Genomic DNA, 17,277 nt, shown 5'->3' with positions numbered 1-17,277 from the left:
CACCTTTCTAATGACCCAACAAGGTCCATGCCAATTCTTTCAAAGAGGACCACAGATGGGTGCAATGATGCTTTTGGGGTGGTCGGCGGATTTATCAACTGACAATCATGACATGCCGCACACCGCTTGCAAACATCGCCACGAAGGCCTGCCAAATAGAAACAAGCCATTACACGGTTTAGTGTTTTATTCTGGCCCAAATACCCAGCCATGGGATTATGATGAGCAGCATGGAACAGAAGTTCCCTTTTTGGAACCAACAGCTGGGTTGTCTTTACTTTTGTTTGAGTGTCCCGCATCACTCAATATGACCAGTCCTTAATATTTGAAGGATGGGTGGGAGGGATAGTGCAATGGGTGGGACAGTGCAACAGTAGGCTGAATTTGCTGACTATCAATTACTGTCACTTGGTTGAAAGTGTGCCTCAGGGTCTCGTCGTGCGACTGCTCCAAGGAGAAATCTGCTAGTGGAATCCCTTCCAACCCACGATATCCCCCTGTGGGCGCAGAATATCCTACTTGTGTAGAGAAACAGAAAGCTAGAGGAGACATCAGAGGTAAAGGAGCGGAGGGAAGAAACAACGAGCAGGACACCAGGTTTCAGGGGGTGTTTTTGGGTGCCCCAGCACCTTGGTTCCGGGAATCTGAAACTGGGAGAGGAGTTGGAGCGAGAGAAGCAGAGCAAGGAAAAAGGGAGACCCCTGGACCAGGAACTGCCGCCAATGATTCTCTGCCAGTTGCACAGCTTTGTTGAGGGATGCAGGCCTGTGGCACTGGACCCACTCTGCCATTCCTGTTGGGAGTTGAGCGATGAAGTGTTCCAGTACAAACAGCTCAATGATCTGTTCTGTGTCATGCTCCTCTGCCATCAGCCACCGGTGACAGGAGTCTCACAGCTGCTACACATAGGTGAAGTGTCAGCTGATCTCGGCAGCACCGGCAATGCTCCTCGGGCATTTGGCCAATATGCTGCGGTACCACCCTCTTTATGCTGGAATGCTGCAGCTGTGTCCGTGCTGGCAGCTGCTGGGTGGCCAGCTGGGCTTTGCCCAAAAGCAATGGGAGGAGTCGCAGAGCTCATTCCTCCTCCAGGAATCTCCACACAGCAGCCGCATACTCGGACAGCTCCAGGAAGCCTCTGGATCATTTGTGGAGGCCATCTTCATGAGCACCACGTGTGGCATGGTGGCAGGGGACACCGCTGGAGATGTGTTGCGCTGCAGCAGCTTCTGGAGTGCCTGTCGGCGCTTGGCCTGCTCATTGCAAGTGCCACAGGTGAGAATCATCACACGTTACCTTCTGGTTCAACCCAACTCCTCTCCATCCACAGTTGATGCTCAACCACATCCCTTCCTCCACAATCTCACATCTGATTTTGAATGGCATTGGGAACTTCTTAGTTGGTCCTGAGTGACTTTTATTGGTAAATGTTTTTGGACCATATTTTTCACTGCTTCAATGTTCCTTGCAGTGTCTAATGTATCTGGACATTAGAACTTGGACATGTTGGCTATTGTGTCCTAGAGACTATGAATCTCTGACCATAGTTATGCTGTGCCACTTCATTTTCTTTGCCTGTTCTGGCTTTGGTGTTTCTGATCGTTATTGCCTGTACTACAATTTTCTGGCCTACTATCTATGAGTGAATGTGCTTCATTTAAAAGAGAGTAGTAATCATTTAACACTGTTGTGACTGGACTGGTTTTGCCTGTCCGTCTTGCTCCATTAGTGTTTTTGGGAGAGCGGTTTTGAGGGCCTATTTCCTGGGATCAATTACCAAAGGGGATCACAGCTTTCCAGCTCTAAATGAGAACCTCTGGTGTTATGAATGATAAATACCTTGGGATTTTCTTCCCATGTATCACCAGGTTAAATCTCAGGCTCCAAAACCATTTGTGCCATTTTTCAGATTTCACACATCATGGGTTGCCCTGTCAGGTAAAAAGACTAATGTGTCCACACCAAAGTTATTATCGTTAACGAAAACTATGACGAAAACTACAACTATCAGTGAAAAGGCATTTTCGTTAACTGAAATAAAAATAAAATGTGAGTTTAGAAAAAACAAAAACTAAACTGCACTTATAATGTCCAACTGCAATACGAATGAAAACTAAATAGAATTTCAGGGAATAAAACTTTTTTTTTTCGTATTATAAAAATTTGGTGGTCTAAGAACAGTGGTTGAATGGAGTGGATCCATCAATGTTGCCAAATCATAAATGACCAGTAGATGGCAGAGTAATGTGTATTAGTTTCCCCCCAATAATCAGAACTAGCAATTATAAGCCTCCCAATATTTATACTATGATCAATTGAAACAGCTGTAGAAGTAATTTATTTTGTAACGTTATTGGTGTTCCGAATCAACTGTTAGTTTGTAATAACAAATCAGATAAAAATACTAAAAAAAAATCTACTAAAAAATTACTGTTGTTTGACTAGGAGAGCACAGGTAGCGTTGAAGATGAAGAGAAGCACTGCCCAGCAGACTATTTTGCATTGGTGGTCAGAGAGGGACAGTAAAAAACAAAAACAAACCATGTACTACTGTGGCGTAATCTAGCTAAGGACACTCCACATATATTGTAGCTAGCTAGCTAATTCACTGAAATTTAGCCATAACTATCAGTGTGACAAGTTAGCAAAAACTGCCTTGTGTTATGTTAGCTAAATCTTATTTTAATAGTTCCTATTATTATCAACAACAAGGTTGTTCACACTGGACGTCGTGTTCACACTGTGCACTACAGTAGCATGTTAAAATCTCACAATTAACAATGTGTATAAGTTTTAATCAGTGACAGTGTTCATTCATTTGGAGTGTTATTATGCCCTGTGGAGATAGTTTTAATGAAACAATCATTTGATCATAAATGTGTGTGGACAACAGATAGATTAGACAGATAGACAGATGGATGGATGGGTAGACAGATAGAAAGATAGATAAGCAGAGGGAAATGATGTAATGTCACTGCAGATATAACAAAGCTGATTTTAAAAAAATAATAATTAAAAAAATAAATATTGTGAAGCATACCCATTCACACTTTTGCTACCAATGTTAATAGGTAGGAAAAAACTGAGCGCAGTTTGGAATTTGTTTGAGTATGATCACCATGATATTAAAAACTAAAACAATACTAAAACTAAATACAAATGAAAAGTAATGATTTTCGAAAGATAAAAACGTAATCAAACCTATTTATGCACCACTGAAACAAAACTGAAATTGAAAACCAAAATACAAAATGAAATAAAAATAAAAACTAGCAATATTTTTAAAACTATAATAACCCTGCTCAGCACACATGGGTGGAGGTTATACTAGAAGAGAGACTTAAAACCTCGATCTTTTTCAAGGCCTGGTGAATTTCTTCCTTGGAAATATGTGCCTTAGGCAATTATAAAACTCATGAGGGTGCTCAGTGAGACCATGTATGAGGTTCATCACTGATATCATGGCAGAAGTTTCACTAGCAAAGGATGAGTACTCTTCAGCTTGTGCATCACAAAGCTGGTTAAAGCTGCTGCGAATTGAAGCCAGCAATGTCTCTATGAATGCATGGACTGTTCTGAAATTGTTTTCCAGAGAAGCTTGACATTCTTTTACTGAGTGGAGTAAGACAAGTCAAGAAGGCGGTGTTTAATTTCTCTTAGATAGTCTTAGATGTTATGGTCACATTTTTTGGGCTCAAAATGTTCAATGTCCTTTTGCAAGGCCATCGAGCTGGTTTATATGTAGGCCTTTGCAGGTTTCTTAAGCCTGGCAACAGGCATGAGTTGGAACATTGCCAGCTCTTTGGTATGCATGGTCAGAATCAGTAACTGAATCAATAAAAACGTGATTAGGGTCTGCACCTAGAGGGCTGTGATGTGTCCACCTCACATTAGTTTTGATAAAAAGTTTTGCCTTCCTTGTAGAGGTGCCTCCTGCATACCATGTTCTCTGTGACAGCGAAAGGATATATGTTGTATGTCTTGTGGTTTATTTAAATATGCTTCTCCTGATCAGGGAAGTGAACCTCAGATTCATGCTGTCTAGGCACCAGAGGAGTACAACAATGGGGTCTTGTCGGTCCACCTTGTGATGGTGAGAAGTGCAGAGAGGTGTAGGACAAAATAATGCAATTGATGCCCTGCTGTAAGTTCTCAATGTAGGAAGCTGATAATGCAGAATGGGGCCCTACTCTAGGTCCTTGGTGGACTGAATAGCCCTCAGTCCCAGGTCAAACAGTTTCCTTTCAGTCACTTGGGATCACATTTCTTAGACTCTGATTCTTCAACTTTGTCATAACTATGTGTTTCCCATCTGCATTCAGATGTTCAAGTTTCCCATGCAGAATATAGAGCTCTATGCTGGTCTTTTGGTAGAATAGCAAGAATATTCCTCCAGTAGTATCCTGAATGCTAATGTTTTAAGGCCCATTTTGGATGAAGGGCACTATCTTATTTATTTTATTATATCCTTTATTAAGTACTGTCAAAGACTATTTCTGTCTTGTTCAGGAAGAATTTACACAAAGGAAAATCTAAACAAATGGTCACTCAGGACCAACTAAGAAGTTCCCAATGCCATTCAAAATCAGATGTGAGATTGTGGAGGCAGGGATGTGGTTGAGTATCGACTGTGGATGGAGACGAGTCGGGCTGAACTGCTAATGTCAATCCTCAGGATAGAACTGAAGCATTACAGTCCTGTGCTAATTTACTGTTATATTATGAAATACTATTTCATTAGAGTTTTATGTGGATAATGTCTTATGAATAACGTTTAAGTTTTCTTGTAATTTTTTTTTCTTATTCTCACCTTTAAAGTAGACACTTGTAGTTGTTTGTGTAGTTCCTCTTTCTCTGTCTCCAGGCCACGTCTTTCCTCCTCTGCAGTCTTTCTGTATTCCTCTGCCTGTGGTGGGACATGGGCACAAATTCTGAGTGTTAACTGAAACATTAATGCCTATATAGCTGAGGCTTTCACACTACAAAGATGCAGAAAAGGGTAGGTTATATGTTCTGGACAGTCAGGGCAGTTTCCTTTGAAACAAGTGGGGTATACCTGTGTGTTGGTTTCCTTGCTTAGTACTAATAGAAAAGTCGCAACCTTATGATTGTGATCCCACATGGACAGATTATAAGAGTTCCCCAATATGCCACACATGTCCTCTTTTACAATCTTGTCCTGTCAAAGGGTTGAGGAAGGATTCAAGATGCTAAGCTTCTATCGCTTGTTTCATGTCAATTCTATAATTAAATCTGCATCATAGAGGTCTGGCTTGTGAGACTACATGATGAACAATGATCAGTGTCAGAACTGTTTCTGACATGGATTAAAGTGAAGAGTTATAATGCAGACATGACTGTAGAGGCCTCTAGTAAAAAAAAAAAAAGAAGAAGAAGAAAAAAGTAAGCTGTGCTGTCATGGCCATGACTGAAATGGAAAGAAGGCTTGGTTACCCAGCCCCATGGAACAGGAATTCTGCCTTACTATTTTGAAATGAAGAGAAGTTGGCAGTACAGCTGCCTCGCATAGAGTCAGACGCTGGTCTGGTGTAATTGTACTCTCAGTGGCTGCTTCTCATTCTCTAACCACTATAGTGGAGAGTGCTGATAGCCCACCATTTTAGCATTCCTCATGATCAGAGCATAATGCAGGAATGCAGGTAGGCAGCAGCAACGAATGTGCTGCATATTGATAATAAAGAGTACCTAATGGAAACTGAATCTGGATCTTTCAATTAGCATAGCTGATCAAATGCCTAACCCATTTTGAAGTATATCTGCCCAAGTGCGGATCTTGGTTATCAACTTCATTACCCCTTCAAGACTCAAAATGTGCACTCAAAAGCAAACTGAAGCTGTGAATTGAGAAACATGCATGCATACTGCTTGCAATGGCAGACGCAGTAGCACTTGGTTTGAGATAAATTCCTCTGTTACACATGCCAGTGATCTCACTAGTGCATGGCACATGTGCTTGAGTCTATTCATAGCTGCAGTGCAATAGGCAGAGAAATACTACAAGCAAAATTCTAAGCAATGAAAGATACACCAGTGAAGTGTGGAAGATGACTGGGATTACTAACACACATGAAAGGTTAAGGAAAATTGAGAGTATTATTTATTTACTGATGGGAAATCTGTGAGCTACCCATCAGAACTGTGATCCTCTTGGGAGAGACCCCAGCACACTGACAGCATACTGACATCTTGTGAGTCTTTATGCACCACCTAGGTGCCAGACATATCAAGATGGATGTTTTGGAGCTTTTGCAGAGTTGAGTCTGGGACTACCTTGAGTAGACTTTCTGGGTCTATCCTAAAAGTCTCCATTGCAGCATTGTCTGCACCACTGGGGCCAGACTGATGGTTAATAAACTAGTCAAACGTTGTCTTAAAGGTGCGGAACCTCTCCAACCTACAAGCAAAATATATTCCTACAGTGGGACTTGGACTTGGTGCTAGGCAGTTTGTGCAACTTGTCATATGAACCAATTGAAGATGTAGTTATAAAGTACTTTCCCCTTAAAACAGCTTTTTTGCTAGCCACCACTACATCAATACAAGAAACAAATGAGATAAAAAAAATCCTAGTTCTAAAGAAAACATACATAACCTTCTGTTTTCATGGTGATGGAGTGACCAGAAAAAAATATATTGCACAATTGGTTTGAAACTGATCCCACTGTCCTATGATGAATCTTTATTATTCTGATAGGAATGGCCCTTTTCAGGATGACCCCATCCACAGAACACAAGGAGCCACTGAACTGTTTGATGAACAACAAATTATGTAAATTACACTCAATGGCCAAAGGTTTGTGGACACCTGACTACACCCATAGTATGTCCTTTCTGAACATCCCATTCTAGATTTAGTTCCCTCTTTGGTATTATAATAACCATCACTCTTCTGGAAAGGCTTTCACTGAGTATGGCTGGTGGGATTTGCACATTCAGCCACAGAGCATTACTGACGTCAGGCACTCATGTCATGGCAACAGTTTGGGGAAGGTCCATATATGGGTGTGATGGTCAGGTGTCCACAAACTTTTAGCCATCTAGTGTATATGCTGTGGCCTTCACAGTTAACAGATCTACTCCAAATGAACAACTACACTCACCATCCATATTATTAGGAACACCGGTACACCTGAACATTCATGCAGTTAATCAGTTAATCAGCTTCTGGTAATTTTCACAGCAAACAACAAAATGAAGAAAAGTGTGATCTCTGTGAATTTGACCATGGCATGGATGTTGGTGCCAGATGGGCTGGTTTGAGTATTTCAGAAACTGCTGATCTCCTGGGACACACAACAGTCTCTGGAATTTACACAGAATGGTGCGAAAAACAAAAAGCATCCTTTGTTCAGAGGGTCTGCAGGCTGAAACACCTTGTTGATAAGAGAGATCAGATGAGAATGACCAGAGTGGTCTGAGTTAGTAGGAAGTTTGTAGCAACTCAAATAAGCACTCTTTACAACCATGGTGAGCAGAAAAGCATCTCAGCAGGAACAAAACATCAAACCTTGAGGTGGATGAGCTACAACAGCAGAAGACCACATTGGGTTCCTCTCCTGTCAGCCAAGAACATGAATCTGAGGCTATCATGGGTGCAGACTCACCAAAACCGGATAGCTGACTGGAAAAAGACCAGATTATATATATATATATTTTTCTGAACTTCAACTGTCCAGTTTAAGTGAACCTGTGTCCAAAATCGCTTCAGAATCCTGCTGTTGGTGGCTCACAGGAGTCGAACCAAATGTTGTGTTCTGCCATTATTGTCCTCTGATCTCTCTCATCAATAAGGTGTTTCAATCTGCAGACCCTCTGCTCACAGGATGTTTTGTTTCTTTTTTTTTTTTTTTTTTTACACCATTCTTTGTAAACTCTAGAGACTGTTGTGTGTGAAAACCTCAGGAGCGGAGATCAGTAGTTTCTGAAATACTCAAACCAGCCCATGTGGTACCAGCAGCCAGGAGGTCTCTAGTTGGGGAGAATTTTTTGTTGTGGTTTTTAAATTTTTATTTATGTATTTATTTATTTTTGTGGGGCGGGGGATATGTGTAAATATAATATAAATATAAACAATAAATATAAAATATAATAACATTACACTTATTTCATGTCTCCTCCATATGCTTTCTTGAGTTTTATGAATTATGTGAGGCACAAAACAAACACCATTCATCCATCCTTAGCTTCCGTATCACGGCCCTCTGCCCTTTCATTCCTAGCGTTTTTACGATGTGATCAAAAGTAACTTAATATAGTTTTTTTTTCCATCCTGCCCAACTGACTGTCTCTCTCTCCCCTTCAACCTCTTCTCTCTCTTTCTTGCCTTTTTTTGATTATCAGCAAAAGTAAGAGTGACAGCATGGGTCAGTGCAATAAAAATTATACCCAAAAAAATCCCATAGTGGCTTGACAATCTGCATAAACGACAGCTCAAACACTTTACAAACATTACTTATCATTCTATGTAACTATTGACTAAGTTTCTATTTGTAATAAACATGTAGGCTAACATAACTGATTATGAATAAGGGCATTCAAAATAGATTAAACCTGGATCATTTCAGGTGCATGCACACAGCTTTATCCTCATCAAAGTTTGTACTATCGCATCTGTTAAAGTAATTGATTCTGTTAAGACTCGGTTAACTTACCTGAGGTGGTCTGATCAGTCCTGTGAGGATTACGTGCTTATAAAAAAGCATTCCCATTGCCTGCAGACTAATACTAGCTATTATGACCATTCACAAAAATCAACACTGTACACTGTGTTTTTTCCGGAAAAAAAAAAAATATATATATATATATATATATATATATATATATATATATATTTAAACTACATTTTAGTCTTGTCTATTTTCGTCAACAATATTGCATGTTGACATAATCACAGTTAGTGTTAATGACGTCGGTGTCACCAAGTCATTGCTTCGTCTTAAGCATGGGAAAAAAGGTCATCAGCGAACATTTTTCATCATAGTTTTCATTAACAAAATTAACACTACTCTACCACAATTATTGGAACAGCACCTGAAGGAATATCTTTTGGAACAACAATGTTTCATCCCTCCAGCACAGTTCCAAAGACTATAGAGAGTAGAATCTGTGCTGAGATGCACTAAAGCTGTTCAGAAAGCTCATGCTGACCTAAAAGCTTGCTAGTGCAATTTATATTGTTTTTTTCCATTACTTCCATTACAAGAAATTTGAAAGACTACAACATAAAGTCTAGTAGAAAATAATCAAATTGGAATGGGACACATATTCCTTTCCAAAGCTTTGCACCTAGATGTAATTACAGTACAAATATGTACAAATATAGCAATTGTCCAAATATCCCTTTTGTATGTTGTCAAAACTTTTGACTACACAAGTCAAGTTGCCGTACCTGCTTTCTTTCGTTTTCCAGTGAGGCTTGTGTTTGGCGCAACTCACTGGCATGTTTACAGATCAGTTCTTCCAGTGCTTTCCTTAGTTTCTCTTTCAGACGGACCTTTTCCTCCTCCATCATATTCTGTACTCGTTTCTTTTCCTCCTCCAACTCCTGTTTGTCATTTGATCGTTCTTTCTCCACCTCTTGATGGAGGCGCTGAATCTCCTCAGAATGGGCACGTTGCAGCTCCAAGCGCATGGAAGACAAAGCATCTGCATGCTAAAACACACACTCCAAAAGTAAATAGCATATACAGCACATTGTATGATATGAGGGTTTAGTTAGTTAGTATTACTGTATCGTCATTTATACATATGCATATGTACATGAGTCTTGTGCATACACAATATACAAATGCAGAATATACATATCATTAGTAAACTTCCAAACACTACATGTACTTAGAGGTACATTATGTATCTTAATGTTGGCTATTGCTTGTGAAAACTACCTAAACCTGATTGAACGCTGATTTTCCTTATCAAAACTTTGCGTTCCCATTTAAACTCTCTTTTTTAACCTGACTGGTTTAGCCAGGCTTTAAACCAATACATGTTGTCCCAAAAGTCTCATACATGGGGAAATTAACACTTTTTAGCAAAATGTAACTTTATTTACAAAGCATCCTCTACATGATTGCCTACAAGCCCATATTCTACATGCCATTTCTTTGTAAACACACACAGAGTCACTTCTCCCCCTCATGATGAACTCGTGTTAACACATCTGGTATTACGCATGTCCATCACAACCTTACGACAGCTTCCCAATCGAGCCATGAGAATGCTCTCAATAAGTTCTTCTTTTGTCAAAGCCATTCTTAAAGGCTATCTGAACAAAATACATAATATACACTAAGTATAAGTAAATTCTGGAAGACATTTTGCTAAAAAAAAAGTGTTAATTTCCCCTATGTATGGAGACTTCATGGCTACTGTTTCAATTCACAACCGTTTAAAAAAAAATAAATCGTTTTTATGTTTATCTCTGACTTTCTATGTTTATTATGCAAAATATGCCTTATTTCTCATTCCTTATTTCTCTATATGGTCTCAGAATATTGTATGATCTCAGAAAAGTCTCAGCCTCTCTGTCTTTTCCTACATAAATTAGGCCTAAAACATTCATAAAGTTATACTCCTGTTATACTCCATTTTCTGAAAATTGTGCTTTCTTAATCTTGTTTCTTATGTCTTTATTTACTGTAAATGATCTATGCAGTGTGGTATGAGGAGCTGCACAATCTACAGCTGAGAACATAGCCAGGGCAGAGACTGAGGGAAGAATGATGAAAAGATCTTGCAAAAAAGTACAGTGTTACAGTATGATTTATTATTTAAAAAAAATAATTTACATAGGTGCATGTGCTCAACAGGAATCAGCCGTCACAGTATCCTGAATACTGTATCTCCAGTATCTCGGTACAACAGAATCTCCAGGATACTGTGGGGCGTATGTCCAAAATCTGCCTCACTGGTGTCCGAACCCAGGTGCTGCTTGAACACCAAACCAACATGGTCATGGAGTAGAGTCTTCTGGCTTTCAATCACCGGTGAACCTGTAGGACCTGGTGCTGTTTTATCAACACTAGGAATAGGTGTTCTTGTGGCTAAATGGGCACAAATCCTCATAACCACATTAGAAAATATAACAAAGCCTCTCTAGTAAAGTGGAGGCTGTTATAACAGCAACAGGGGGCAAACTCTGGAATGTTCAACGATTTTTAGTCTTGTGTTTGACTTGGGATATGTTTTTCATTTTAATCATGTAACTGAATATAACTATGTAAGGATGGATAATTGCCTAATTTACCTGTCTAAGGATTGAGAATTGCCCAGGGGAACAATTAATCTGCTCAAGCATGCAGGTATGGTTTAGCTGCATGTAGATATTGTTTACCTTTCCGAGCATGTTTGAGCACCCAGGTGCATTTTTACTAATTGATCACGTTTCACCATGTAAGCAAGAATCATCTGTTTGAGCGTGGTCGAGGGGGTTACCTGTTTGAGCATGCGAGCATGGTCATTAGAGCGGCCACTGTTTTGAAGTTCCAGCTCTTTGTTCCTGATGTTGAGACGACTCAGTTGAGATCTCAGTTCCTCCACTTCAGCAGACACCCGCACTTGAGAGGAGCTTTGGTTCAACAATTCCTCTAAAGAGTAATTAAGAATTGCCTCAGTATTTTCTCAACCACTTTCAGAGTGAGGCACAAAGACATATCTTAGGGCAGAGGTTCTCAAACTTTTTTGGCCAGTGACCCCATTTTAAGGGCTCAAAATTCTCACAACCTTTGAAACGTAAATAGTGAATGCTGTGTCTTATAAATAGTCGGGTTCATGTATAGCATTTCATATAAGAATCCTTTTTTCATCCTCCCTGCCTATCTTCAACTTTTCATATCCCTACGAAACCTGCTGCTGAAACCCCATCTTTATATCTCCTAACTCCCTAGCTTCCAACATCCTAACAAATATACAACACCCTGACTCCTTTTCCTCTCTACCACTTAAATCAGCTACAAATCTCTTGACCGCCTCTGACTTCTATCTTCCAGACCAAGAAAGTATTTTTGCCTTGCGCCTTGGCTGTCAGATCTTCTATGCAGCAATCGGAGACAATTAAGAGCCACTGAGAGTAAGTGGAGGAAATCACAACTTGATACAGGTCATCTCTCATACTGCTCTCTTCTGTTAAAGTCCCCCTACTCCTTCACCCTCTACCCTGACTGTTGATGATTTTGTCATCTTCATCGATAAAAAACCCCCCAAAACCTGCCACTTTTTACCTCCTAGCTCAATTCCTGCGGTGCGCTATCCTTCCTGTCTTTAACATATTTTACATTTCCTCCTCTTTCTACAGTAGAGATCCTACAGATTCTGATGTCCAGTAATCCTACCACATGCCTGCTGGATCACATTCCTTCAACAATGGTCCTGATCATCTTGCAAGACCTTCTCCTCTCCATCATTTCCACTGTAAATTACTCCATAAATCTGATCAAAACAGCAAAAGTTACAGTGCCCTCCAATAATATTGGCACCCTTGGTAAATATGAGCAAAGAAGGCTGTGAAAAATTTTCTTTATTGTTTAAACTTTTGATCTTTTGTTTAAAAAAAATCACAAAAATACTCTGCTCTCATGGATATCAAACAATTGCAAACTCAACATAGGTTTATCCAGAAATTATATCTTTGTTAAATATAAGTGTGCAACAATTATTGGCACCCTTATAGTCAAGACTTTGTACTAACTCCCTTTGCCAAGATAACAGTTCTGAGTCTTCTCCTATAATGCCTGATGAGGCTGGAGGCAAGGGATCTGAGACCATATTTTTCACAGCCTGCTTTGTTCATGTTTACCAAGGGTGCCAATATTAGTGGAGGGCACTGTATATCAATCCTGAAAAAGCCCACACTAGTTACATCTGGTCTGTATCTACATCTACATAGATACAGCAGAAACTACTGATCAGTATCACTTCTATCCTTTCTTTCAAAATCCCGTGAATATGTTGAATACAATCAGTTTCTCCTTTTTAGGAGGCACATGCTTCATGCTGCTAGATCAGCCAACTGTTATTGGTCCTTATTCTCCTTCACCTCTCAACAGCATTGGACATAATCAGTCACGACTCTCCATCCTCACAAGCCTTGGAATTAGTAGCAGAGCATGTAATGGCTTGCTTCTTACCTTGAGGAGGGACAGTCATATCAGGTGACATGTACTGGATATGCTCAATGGAGACTCTACATTGGTGTCCCACAAGGCTTAGTGCTGTGTCCTCGTTTGTTCTCCCTTTATGTCCACTCTCAGTGGTAATGCTGTCACAAAGTTTAATATACTCACATGGTATTTCATACCACCGCTATGCTAACAACACTCAACTTCTCTCCTTTCCTCCCTCAGATTCCAAAGTTTCAGCACAGATGTCAACACTGTCTGATAGACATCTCATTATCGATGACTGAACCTAAATCCCAGCAAGACTGAGCTACTCTATATCCCTGCAGATGCTTCCAAACATCAATATCTGGGCTGAGGGAATTCGATTTCCTGGCATCTTATTCCCCCCACTGCTGAACGGTTTGACAGAAAATCAATTTTGACCCATTATTTATTTATTTATTTATTTAAAAATGACGTGATTTCAGTAGATCGCCAACTTTATACTTGTCTATCTCAGGGAAAGTAAATGCTCCGAAAATGTATTTTGTTCTGAAGATTATTTAGAGAGTCCATTCACTTCTGTTATAAATTACTCTGTCATATTTCAAACAATGTGATAGAATAACAAAACTCTTCTTTTCGAATGGTAAAAGACTCCACATCCACGTTGGCAAATTGCAGAGGCCAACTGACAGAGGGGGTCTGAGGCTGCCAAAACATAGAGTGCTGTGACCAATTGCATGTACTGCTGGCTTTGTCAGATGCTTTTTTTGTGCATCCATAAAAAATAGTGCATAAATACAAATATATATATATATACATACATACATACATACATACATACATATATATATATATATATATATATATATATATATATATATATATATATATATATGGGGAGGGAGAGAGAGAGAGAGAGAGAGAGAGAGATATTGCTGCTAAAATACAAGAATCAACATTTATACATATGTTTCCTGTGTGCTTGTGGCCAGTTCACCAGAACATGGCTGTAGGTGTTTTTTTTTTCTGTTTACCTGATTTGTTTTGTAGTTCATTTTCTTGTAGCAATAATCGTTCTTTTGCCACAGCTAGCTCCTCCTCTGCTTTCCTAGTTATTCTTTCTGCCTCTGCAACTCTATGATGGCAATTTTCCAGCTGCTCCTCTAGATCCTAATGCAACATGAGAGAAAAAAGTACACTTGGTGCCTTTCAGTCAAAGAGATATATAGTCAGATAGTCAGGTCCATAAGTATTTGGACAGTGACACAATTTTTGTAAATTTGCCTCTGTATACCACCACAATGGATTTGTAATGACCAATCAAGATGTGATTAAAGTGTAAACTTTCAGCTTTAATTCAAGGGGTTTAACAAAAAATACTGAATTTAGGATTTTTAGCCATTTTTTTTACATAGTCTTTCCATTTCCACAGGCTCAAAAGTAATTGGACAAACTAACATAATTATAAATATAAGGATTATTTTTAATACTTGGATGTAACATGCCTTCAGTTGCGTCTTCAGTAAGTGAAAAGCATGCTCAGTTGGGTTGAGAGCAGGTGACTGGCTTGATCATTTAAGAACTTTCCATTTATTCGCCTTCAGAAAATCTTGGGTCATTATACATTTGTACTGTGAAGTACTGACCAATCGGTTTTGCAGCAGTGGACTGAATCTGAGACAAAAGTATAGCTCTATACACTTCAGAATTCACCCTGCTACTTCTATCAGCAGTCATATCATCAATAAACACAAGTGACCCAGTTTCATTGGCAGCCATACATACCCATGCCATACATACCCACTTTGGATCATGAACCTTTCATTTCCTTCTCCATGTTCTATTCTTTCCATGATTCTGGTACAAGTTAATATTAGTCCAAATAATCTTGTTCCAGAACTGGACAGGCTTTTTTTTTTTCTTTCTTTTTTAGATGTTTTCTAGCAAGGTCTAATCTGTTACCAGTGTATGGCATCTTGAGGTAAAACAAGGTATTTACGTTCATGAAGGAGCCTCTTGATTGTGATAGGTCTGTTTTGTTTTTTCAACCTAAAGATGGCCTCCTTCACTTGAATTTCTGTCTGTTACCACTGTCTGTGCAGTTCCTAATGATGAAGTATACTTGTGGGTTACTTCATTTTTTTGTCTACTTTGTCACACATTCTGCAGGAATGAGCTCTGGTGAAAGTGAAGCCAGGGCAGGTATACAATGGATATAAAAAGTCTACACACCCCTGTTAAAATAGCAGGTTTTTGTGATGTAAAAAAAATCTGAACATTTTCCACCCTGAATGTGAAATTACTGTGTATACAAATTAAGTGAAAAACAATCAGAAACATTTTAGTGAAAAATAGGATAGTTGCATACATATGCACACCCTTTTATAGTTGGAGATGTGGCTGTGTTCAGAATGGACCAATCACGTTCAATGTTCAAAAGTAATTATCATGCAGTTGTCATCGATTAATTCATTCTGATTAACACCAAATAAAGATCAGCTGTTTCTGTAGCGGGGTATCTGCAGGTATCAGCACTTCAAATTTAATACTTTTAAATACCATATTCAAGACATTTCCAAAAGATTTTAAGACCTGCACGTCACTTGAATCATGCTACACGATAAATCCGCTATAATGGATTGTGTTCATGCATATACATCCATTTCTGGGTTTAAGTAAACTAAAACCGGGTAAACTTCTATAGCGGGATATGGGAAACTGTAGCAAAAATCCTTTTTACATTACCATTTGCTCCAACAGTGAAAGAAAAAAACAATCCAGTATTTCATTTCCATGACTTTCCAAGATAGGACAAAAGCTGCCCTAAAACACTGATGAGCCGCACACACACTCTGAGTGCAACACAGTCACATGGCTTTACCATTTCAAAAAGCAACAAGCAAAAATAAAATCTAAATCTTCTTTACGGTGCTGGTCCGGTTGCATTTTTAAGACCTTTGAAACATGGATTTAATACATTTTAATGCTCATTAAGGCCTTATTTTTACATTAAGGCATTTAAGATATTTTAAGACTTTTTAAGGATCCGCAGACACCTTGTGTAGGATGTTCTTCACATCTTCTTGGTTTCATCCGACTGCTGAAGCCATGGTCAGCCAAGGAACATTGTAAAAGGCCGTCAATAACAAATAGAGACAATGGAGCACCATAGTGATATCACCAAGAACAGGACCTCCCTCTGAAATTTATTAATGGGCAGGTCAAAAACTTACCAGGGAGGCTGCCAAGAGACATTCAGCAACATTAAAAAAGCTGTAGAAATATCTGACAAGTACTGTTTACTCTCTGCATGTGACAGCATATCAACAATCTCACATATCAAACATCCAAGCTCAACTAAATCACCCTAAAACATGTGGCAAAATGTGTTATGGTCTGAAAAGACCAATTCCAGAAGGTATAATAATTCAATAATTCCAAAAGATATGTTTGGTGCAAAAAAACGCACATCACCAAAAGAACACCATATCCACGGTGCAGCATGGTGGTGGCAGCACTATGCTTTAGGGCTGGTTTTCTTCAGCCAGAACTGGGGCATTTATCAAGATGGAGGCAATGATGAATAGCTACTAATACAGTACCAGTCGAGAAAACATCATAAAGAGATCAGATAAAAACGGACAGTAAATGCCTCTCCCCCAAGATCTTCCTCTCTAGATCTAACACTCATACCCCATGGACCACTTTGAAGAGTATAATGACCAAAGTATTAAATGGGATAGAAACAATGTATTTTATGGCAGGATGGACCATGCTAAATAGGTTTCTGGCAATGAGTTTGTGAAACAATGGCCTTGTGTAGACCAGGTGGTATGTATACGTGTGGGTGTATAGTAGATGTGTGTGTGAGAAGGACAAGCAAAATATAAAACCATATACTATAAATGATATTTTGTAAACTTGTATGATACTTTTGATGCCACCACATTGCTCACCATGAAATACATATTAAATTGATACCAAACATTTTTTAGTTAAACATAGGTTAGATGACCAGATTTAGATCACATGATATCTCTGACCCACATTCCTGATCACTGTAATCTTGATCAGTCCAGCATCAGCTTACTGCCACAATTTATAACTCTACTACACTATTACTTATTCAGCTTTAAATTTTGGCATGAAGGTT

The 17,277-nt window shown here is 39.1% G+C and overlaps 1 protein-coding gene across 3 annotated transcripts in view; it reads right to left on the bottom strand.

The window, feature by feature from the left end:
* fam184b (family with sequence similarity 184 member B) overlaps window positions 1–17,277 on the bottom strand; it is a 72,742-nt gene that overhangs the window by 34,114 nt on the left and 21,351 nt on the right. For all 3 annotated transcript variants that reach the window (XM_053619076.1, XM_053619077.1, XM_053619078.1), the window contains exons 4-7: window positions 14,159–14,294; window positions 11,455–11,606; window positions 9,410–9,673; window positions 4,811–4,906 (exon numbers count right to left, since the gene is read on the bottom strand). In XM_053619076.1, coding sequence (XP_053475051.1) covers window positions 4,811–4,906; window positions 9,410–9,673; window positions 11,455–11,606; window positions 14,159–14,294 — 648 coding nt within the window. The remainder of the gene's footprint in view (window positions 1–4,810; window positions 4,907–9,409; window positions 9,674–11,454; window positions 11,607–14,158; window positions 14,295–17,277) is intronic.

This window comes from Ictalurus furcatus, chromosome 29 (genome assembly GCF_023375685.1).
Source record: "Ictalurus furcatus strain D&B chromosome 29, Billie_1.0, whole genome shotgun sequence".
In the NCBI taxonomy this organism is placed as follows: domain Eukaryota; kingdom Metazoa; phylum Chordata; class Actinopteri; order Siluriformes; family Ictaluridae; genus Ictalurus; species Ictalurus furcatus.
The sequence above is the reverse complement of the archived record's forward strand: the minus strand, read 5'-3'. Positions and strand labels throughout refer to the sequence as shown.